At 30.9% G+C, this 9,373-nt stretch overlaps 1 protein-coding gene across 1 annotated transcript; it reads right to left on the reverse strand.

Moving 5' to 3' along the window:
- Positions 1–2,078: 2,078 nt before the first annotated feature.
- Positions 2,079–4,799, reverse strand: LOC137807167 (serine/threonine-protein kinase RIPK). The gene is made up of 5 exons (XM_068607646.1): positions 4,039–4,799; positions 3,647–3,782; positions 3,399–3,535; positions 3,166–3,289; positions 2,079–3,046 (listed from the first exon to the last, which is right to left on the reverse strand). The coding sequence occupies exons 1-5, from the start codon at positions 4,417–4,419 to the stop codon at positions 2,382–2,384; spliced, it is 1,443 nt and encodes a 480-aa protein (XP_068463747.1). The 5' UTR covers positions 4,420–4,799; the 3' UTR covers positions 2,079–2,381.
- Positions 4,800–9,373: the final 4,574 nt, after the last annotated feature.

Below are 9,373 nucleotides of genomic sequence, written 5' to 3' on the forward strand. Positions count from 1 at the left end.
AAAAGTATTCAAAGGAGTAAGGACAGCACATCCTAATCCATATAAAAACAAATACAATCTAGAGTGATCTATTTAAAAATAACACATTGCATCCTCCATGTATTTAATTACATAAATTTTTCATCTAAATATGGTTTTTATGTGTTAAATAAGGAATTATCTCCTCTCCAGCTAAGCAAGCATACACATTAATTTCACTTTGCTAAATTCGACCATGTGGGAATCTGATCTTGTAGAGAAACCAAGGACTATCTATTAATGGCTAAATAAAGCATCTGAAAATTGAAATTACTTAACGTGACAAGTTTGTGTAGGAAGAGAGTATTGATTATACAGCCAAAAACAGCCATAAGATAACCAGTTTTCAACATTTTCTAGCCACCAAGACTTCTTGAATCGGCTTAACAGACAACCTAAGTTTCTTTAAATCTGAGAAAATCTTCCATCCAAGAAAGTAAACTTTCTCTATGAAAAAGACAAAGTATGTTGTTTAAAATTCAAAAGCTACTCCATTCCAAAACTATGATTATTTTACAAAATTTAAACAACGTTTTACAAAACTGTTAGATTAAATAGAAGTATTTTAGTTTATAAATATCATAATGAATGTTTTCTTAATGAATACGCATTAACTCTACGGTTTTGGAGAGGATAGAGGACTTCGTAGTTTAATTTAAAAGAAAACTTGTAGTTTTTGGATAAGCCAAAACTAAAGTAAAGAAAGGAACACAATTAGAACCAAAAAATTAATGTGAAGTATGTCATTTAACTGCATGCTTCATCCAATTACAACACTTTTATTTATTTATTTATAAAACAATTACAGGACTATTACTCCAAAGAAAAAAACTACCTAACTAATTAAGAAAAAAGCCATGTCCAATACCTTATTTTAATAAAATTCAACATTTAAGATCAAATGACTCATTCTTAAAAGCTCTATTAGTAGGTATGTAATAGCAGATGGAATAAATGACTGCATACTTATTCATACGCCCAACTTATTTAATTAACCTTGGAAGGGAACCACTGTGTAGCAGATATTGCTGACCAATATTAACTGCTATATTATCAACAAAGAACAAATGAGCTCTACCTTTTGTCCCCTCTTTTTTAAAAACACGTATCTTTGATTAATTTTTCCTTAATAGAATGTCTTCATTAATTTCATTTTTATAACCTCTTGCTCTCTTTTAATAATAATCATTTAAAAGTACTACAAGTTAAGGCTAAACCCCTAATATTTTGACAATTATCAGCACCTAATGTTGAATTTTTTGCGCAAATCATAGAACTCAACTGTTTCTTATATTAATTAATAACGAATATAAATTGTATACATATACTGTGTCATGCAAGTTTTAAAACCTACATATATAATTTGCAGAAGCAGCCCTTATTGTCAATTTGTCATATATTATATATATTTTTTTCTGCATTATTTCAATTTGTCTTTTACAGAATTTATGGACATAGTTTTGCTGTTTGGTTTCTTGTGGAGTGGATTTCAGGGCTATTGTTTCTATCATGAGTACATTTTTTCGAATAATGACAACTATAATATAATAATTTTATGGCTAAAATTTGCATTCAGAGCAGTGGTATCTGCCATCACACTTCTTTGATTTTGCCTCTAGAGCACTATGGTGAAGTTGGTGACATTCTGTCATGCATGTCATCTTGTTTAATAATTGATATTCCCTGTCTTTACATGTCAGGGCCACATATTTCCACAACAATCTTCTTTCAGTGGTAGAGAAATTGTGTTCACACTATGGAAGCTTAATCACGATATAATAAGAAGTTTTGTGTTAATTAAGGTTTCTATGACGATAAAACTTCGGTTATAGTTGCTTAATTGTTACTTATTTTATAATCGTCATCATAAAAATTAAGAACGAAAGTAAAATGAATCTTATGTGGCGTAAACTAAAAAAATAATGATGGGGGCGGCGTTCCTTCCTGCTGTCTTGCACTCTGACCAAATAAATTACTATCATATGGATTTATTTACGTGTCATTTGGTCAAACTACTTAGCTGTACTCTCTTTTGTTGCAGATCTTTTTTAAACATGTAGTTGGATTGAACTAGTCTTTTGATTCATAAGGGAAAAAAATTCATCATTGTATACACAATTCAAAAAAATCAACTTCCTCAGGAAACTGGACAAATAAATAAATTGTAAACAAAAAAGAAGAAAAAACTCAATCCTGTTTTCCAATGCAAGGACCATTACAATGTCACTCTTTTCTACTTTTCCTTTGCATCCTTTTCTGTCTTTTATTTGCTTCAAGGCTCGTTGCACTTAGCCTGCTACTAGTACTAGTACTAGTATGTATTACCTCTAATAAGTATTTACAGTATGATCTATGTGTGTCTACTAACCCATGCTTCCTTGTGTTTCTGATGCAATGGAGGTGTCAGGTGAGTTTGACCCACTTCTTCTACCATTTCGGTGTTCATTGCTCTGTGACTCCGATGATGAAATTGGTGTCTTGGGCGATTTAAGTGGATGAGGCCTATGCCCATTGTGGCGACGATTTCGGTGGTTGTGGTGGTGACCATTTGCATCTTTATTGGCCTCATCGTGATCATGATGTTTATGACTATTGTGATGATGATTCCTGTGATGATGATGACCATTTTCCCTCTTTCTCTCCTTGGGTGTTTCAACCTCTTTTGCCATTTCATTGTGATCAGTGGGAACAGTGTAAACAAAGGGTCCAATTGGAACATCATCAAAGTCCTTAAGAGGCTCAAGAACACTAACCACAGTGCTCATCAAGGGTCTATTTCTTGGCCTGTGGCTGAGACATTGGTAAGCCAATGCAGCTGCTTTTCTTGCCCCTTCCTCAGAATACTGTCCCTCGAGTCTTGGATCCATTATTCGGCTAAGTTTCCGGGGATCATTCAAAACAGGCCTGGCCCATTCCACCAGATTTTGTTCTCTTGGCGGGCGCCCTTTGTCAACTGATCTTCTTCCTGTTAGAATCTCCAAGAGAACAACTCCAAAACTGTATACATCACTCATTGCTGTCAAGTGTCCTATATGGAAGAAAAAAACATTGTACGTGTAAGAATAATTGAGTGACCAATTAATTCATTGATTGCTGTTCAAGTGAACCATGCTCATTGTGTTTTACTTTTAGTGAAATTATTTTTACCTGTCATGATGTATTCTGGGGCCGCGTACCCTTGTGTGCCCATCACTCTAGTTGAAACGTGTGTGTCATCTCCTTCGGGACCATCTTTTGCCAAGCCAAAATCAGAAAGCTTTGCATCATAATCCTGAAAGAATGAATGGCCAGAGTGAGTTAATAAACAATTAAGGGGTTCAATTGTTCAGACGCAACACTAGAGTATGTATGACAGAGAAAGTGATCAATTCATTACTTACAGAGTCTAACAATATGTTTGAAGCTTTGAAATCTCTATAGATGACTGGTTTTTTTGCTTCATGTAGAAAGGCTAGACCCTTTGCTGCTCCAGCAGCAATTTTCATTCTTGTTGACCATGTTAACGACGCCGTAAATCCTGTAAGCCGAAAAAAATTAAGGTTTAGTCCTTCAACACTATGCAAAGTGAATATAATAATAGAAAAAAAAAGTGTTCTTAAGAACTATGTTATTGTCATAGAAATCTTACTTCTAAATAGTTGATTCTCTAAGCTGCCTCGTGGTAGATATTCATACACCAGAAGCCTGTGTTCTTCTTCACAGCAATATCCAATCAACTTCACCAGATGTTGATGCCTTAGTTGACCCAGAAACACAACTTCAGTCTGTCATCAGAAAACCAGAGGGAAAGGTCACAAGTCAGAACTATGTGGTACTAATAAATATTAATCAAGCAAATCATAAGCAATAAATGAAAAATTAAACCATGGTAGTACCACATTATTAATAATAGTCTAAGCTGTTAAAAGTGTTCTGAGGATATTATAAGTTTTTTAAAAAGGTAAAAAAGTATTTTATAAAACAAAATTATCCACTCTTATTTTCTCATGGCATTTGCATCAGGTGGAAAGGGGTACTCACCAACCACTCTCGGTGCCCCTGAGAACCGTCCAAGTCCAAGAGCTTGACGGCCACCGGTTGAGCCTCGAGGCCAGGCCTAAGCTTGTCATCAATGAAGCCCTTATGCACAGGTCCAAAACCTCCTTCTCCCAGAAAGTTACTCGAAGAGAAACTCTGCGTGATGATCTTGAGCTCGGCGAGTGAAAAAACATGGAGGTTTGACCCCACTAAAGAAACGGAGAGATCCTCCGACAGCGTTGAGCCGGGAAAACTCAAGTCCATTATGGAGACCCTGTTGGAAGAAGAACCCTTTGTAGCCACCTCTTTGGTGGGCTTGGGAGAAAGAGAGACAGAATCACTCTTGAAACAAATGGAGAAGATGGATCCCCATGCGATTGTCATGTCAGTTACCCTTGTGTTTTTATCTGGGGTGTGTGTGAATTACCTTCAATCTGATGAGTCTTATGCTGCAAAAGTTATGTTTCTCTGGGAAGAGAGATATGTGTTTGAAGAAGATAGATAGGGATGGTGTGGCAGAAATGCAAAAAGGTTGAAGATTTTAAAGGGAAGGTAGAGGGATAACATGGATTTAAAATCTTGAGCTGTGGGTGTTGGAGGAGCTACTTTTCTAGCCGTGTTGATTTTCCTCGGCTTTTTTTTATTAGTAGTTGTCTAGTTTCTTTAATAAATGGAAATTTTCTACTTTTGTTTAGATTTAAACTGAGAAAAAACGGTGGTTGGTGTTTGGCGATGATGAAAAGGCCAAAGATTTGATCAATAATGGGAAGCGAGTAGTAGTGTGGAAGTCTAAGGTGGGCTAAGGCAAATGACGCGGCTACCCCTCCTTGACTTTGCACCATTATGTGCTGATAAATTTGGAATGCTTTAAGCACCTTCGTGCCTTCCAGATTGCATCCTTCATTTTCTGCTAACAACAGATCCTCAATTAAAGAAAATGGAAAACTCCAATGACGTTCTTGCATTATTAGTTCTTTACAATTACTCATTCATATAAGAACTTCTATGAATTTCTCTAATCAAAATACTAAAATCCTATTTAAGTAATCTGAAAGTTGATAAAACTTTAATATCTCTTATCATTAATAACTTTATTAACATTCTAACATTAATGTTGGTGGTTGAAACCATAAATTTCTTTACTCTTAAAAAAAATCAGTTTCAAACTAATTATTTTCAAGTTGAAGAATAAAGATAAATTGAAGTTTCACAGCCAAGAAAAAGAAAACTATCCATAAAAACAACATAACTACTGTATTAATAATATGGGAAAACAATTATTTTGTGGTGCAAAGCTTTACAAAAAAAAGTGTCTTGAGCGAGAGAGTAGGTATTTGGATTTCAGGGGACGGATTAACGTTGTCGTTTTCTTCACTCTCTTTATAAAAGTCAATGCATGTCAATCTCAGAGAATTAAAAAAAAAAAACAAAAACCAAAAGATAAGGGCAGGGGTACAATTTTATTTCACTTGGACAAAGATTGCATATCAATAATATTTAACTGCTGATTTGGTTTGTCAATTTTAATTATACTGCATGATACTATATTGAAATTAAATTGTGTAAAAAAATTCACTACACTTTCACTAACATAAAGACCTAAAAAATTGTGATAATTACTTATCTAGAATTGATAAAAAAAAAAAAAGTCCTTTTTTACAGGGTAATTGGATTTTCCTCCCTTCTTCCAAAATATGCGCAAACAGGAAAACTATTTTTGAAAACATAAGTAGGAACACACTTATTTAGATTAAAAAAAGGATCTATTTATATGAAAGTGTCTTAATTATGACATTTCCATAAAAAAAAATATATTAGTTTCCTCAAAATTATATCTATTACTATATTTTACTTTTGAATAATATTTAAATGTTTAATCTGAATATTTGAAGAAAAGTATCAAACATTTTTTTATACTCAAAATGCATTATTATAACCATAAATTTTAACCTAAAATAATAATTCTAACAGACTCTCAACCCCAGAGTAGTTAACTGTTTAAGCAAATATTGTTATAACAGAATTAATTATAAATTACAAAACTGGTTTTTATAAAAAGTAAAATAATTAAAAAAAAAAAGTTGTGCCTGTGAAGTCATGGTGGATATCTCTCTTGTTTTAAAAGACCAGTGTTTGAATAAATATTTGATGAATAAGTATTTGGAAAATAAATAATAATTTTCTTATAACACTTACATATCTATCCAGCTGGATACAAAAGACAAACAACGCGTTTTATTTATCAAAAACTCTGAAACAAACATGTGAGGGTGAATTGTACAGTCCCCACAGAATCACATTCGTTTGCTATAAAAAAAAGTACAGCTAAATAAAGTAAACCATAAACAAAATTAATACATTTATACTACCCGAGTTTATGAGTAAAAATAATTTAAATAATTTGTTGATATATTTCTTGTTTAGTATAATAAAAAAATTATTGATTTTATATTAGTCAATCGAAAGCAATGAGTCTTAATTTATTTGATGTGAATGCTTCATGAAATTTGTGATTAATGATTGTTGAAATTATTCATATATTTAATAAAAACATTAGTTCACTTTATTGTTTTATATTGTTGTGATCCTTAAGACTATGAAAATGGATTGCACCCACCCAATAGGTTAGTCATGTGGCCTATTATTCAGGTTATTCAGGTTAGGCCCTTAAAAAATAGTAACCTAAATAAAAATAAGTTATTTTTAATCTAATTCATTTAACCCATGTGAATTAAGGTCAAACTAAAATGTAAACTAATAGGTTGATCAAATTATTCTTTTATGTTATATTTTTTTTTTCATAATTTTTATGTTATAACACAGAAGCACTAGCTATTGCCAATTTTACAGTGATATGAACTATTGTAAAATAAAAACAATATCAAACTTTACGTTAAACTGACTTATTAGACTTAACCTGTGATAGTTATATACAAAGGTCAATTATCACTTAAACAAATTATAGAAATATAAATATTAATTTTAATAAATCAAATAATTGTATAATCAAATTGATATTTTTTTATTTTATTTTAATGATATTTCCATAATTTTTTTATTTTCAGAAATTTAATTGATACTACCCCCACAGTTTAGAAAAAAATTTAATACATGCCCAGTTTTCATATATATTAAGTTTATTGTTGTTTGTAGTGATTTATGCTTTTAATATATATCAAGCCTTATCTTTAGTATTACTTTCACATCAATTACATATTAATTCATATATACTAATTTAAATGTAAATAGACTTAATTATTTTATATTTATACTCCAATTATTTCAACCTAATTTGATCAACAAAGTCTAATACATACTTAATTTAATCAACTATTGAAATCAAACATTTATTTGAAGGCAATATAACTAAAATCAACAATCATTTCTTAATTTTCAAACTCTATGAAAAAATTACTCTTGCCAACCACATGATTCATTCTTACATCAGTCAAAATTATGACCACATTCACTCCACCTTTCAAGACAATTTTCACTATATCAATTCACAATGAAAATGTAAAAATATTATTTACATAATGTGACCAAGTTACATCCATGCAATTTAAAATGCTATCAAAATTTTATAGTTATTCTAAAATAAAACTCTCAAACATCATGTTTTTTTATACATGGCAAATATGCTAAAAAAAATTCTAAAATATCAACCCAAAGATTTCAATAAATCTTATATTAGCAAAAATTCTTTTTATCAATAAATTTCCACATACAAACACATATTAGACTTATATCACGCACGTGCAAACGATTTAAGAAAAATAAATAAAAATAAACTTATTTCACATCAAATTATAATTGAAAGAATATTTTCTAGTATGTGACTAAGACAAATAATTAATATGGAGAAAGATGAAATGTGAATTCAGAAATTTTAGGAAAAAAAAATGTTAAATAAAATTTAATTAATTAAAATTTTTATTTATAATTTTTTAAATTAAATAATAAACTATTTATATTTCATTTTACTTAAATCACTTATAAATATAATATAAATTTGGAAGATAAGATACTTTCTAAAAAAAGGTAAGTTATAATTGAATATTTGAGAAAACATTATTACATAGTGGTTGAAGCTGAACAACTCACATTATTTAGTATCGGAGACCGACTAACTAGATGATTAATTACATTAAAGAACAAAAAATATTTGACAAGTATGATAACATCCTACAAATCAAGATAACAACCCTATAAATTCGGACAGTATCCTGATAAATTCAGAAAATATAAGATAAATCAGCTAGTAGTGTTTTATTAAAGATACGTGCTACATATAACTCATGAATGAAATAACTCACAACTAAACACTATAGATAAACCTTCTATACATGACTAAAATACACTTTTATCAATTACATCATAAATCCTTAATTCAAAGTATTTACTTGATCTAACCTTTTACATGTTAACTTCAATCCAAAGTATTTACTTGATCTAACCTTTTACATGTTAACTTCAGATCAAAGAATTGAAATATTGAGAAACATAAGAGGACAAAAGAAAACAACAAAATAAAAAAAAATAAAATGTAACGACCATGAAAAATGAAAGTGAACTATTATTATCAGTCTTAATTTCAAATACTATTTACACCCTTTTAATTTATACAAATTCATATACCAAAAACCTAAACAGAGTAAAAAAGTTTATACAAGTAAAATAGTGTGTCCTGTCACTTCAGTGTAGCATTAATCGAGAAACCAGAGTATAAAAGTAATTGTTGGGAGTTGCATTGGATGGTAGATGCGTTATTGCGCGTGGTGAGATGTCTGTAACACACTAACCATTTGATGAATTGATTTGATCAAAACAAGGTAAACCAACTGGATCGCGTCAACGTCAACGTCCTCCTCCATGCAATGGGAACACCAATGCCATTGGAGTTGTCTTTCTTGGACCACACATACCCATAGATCATGAATACATTAATACCCAATTCCTATGACCAAATCACCATTCAACGGAGTTACATATTTTAAAATTATGCATAAACTTTGCCTCTGGGTGTTATGAAACTTTAACACCAACATTTTTTTATTTTCCTCTTGGCAAAATGGGATCCACCAGCATTATGGTCAACCCAATCTTCTCAACTCTAATTGATTGGATGTAAACCAAATAAGTGGACAAGGTTGACCACTTACTCATAAGTATGCAAACCCTTCCTGCCAAATATATGTTGGTGTTGTTTTTTTTTATTATCGACATAGGTTGGTGTTGGTAAGCATCTAACTTCATTTCAAACACATTTTTTAGCTGATTTTTTTTATATATTTTAAGATATAGCTCCATGTTGTACTAGTTTTTGTCAACAATAGTG

Source organism: Phaseolus vulgaris, chromosome 3, assembly GCF_000499845.2.
Source record: "Phaseolus vulgaris cultivar G19833 chromosome 3, P. vulgaris v2.0, whole genome shotgun sequence".
Taxonomy (NCBI): domain Eukaryota; kingdom Viridiplantae; phylum Streptophyta; class Magnoliopsida; order Fabales; family Fabaceae; genus Phaseolus; species Phaseolus vulgaris.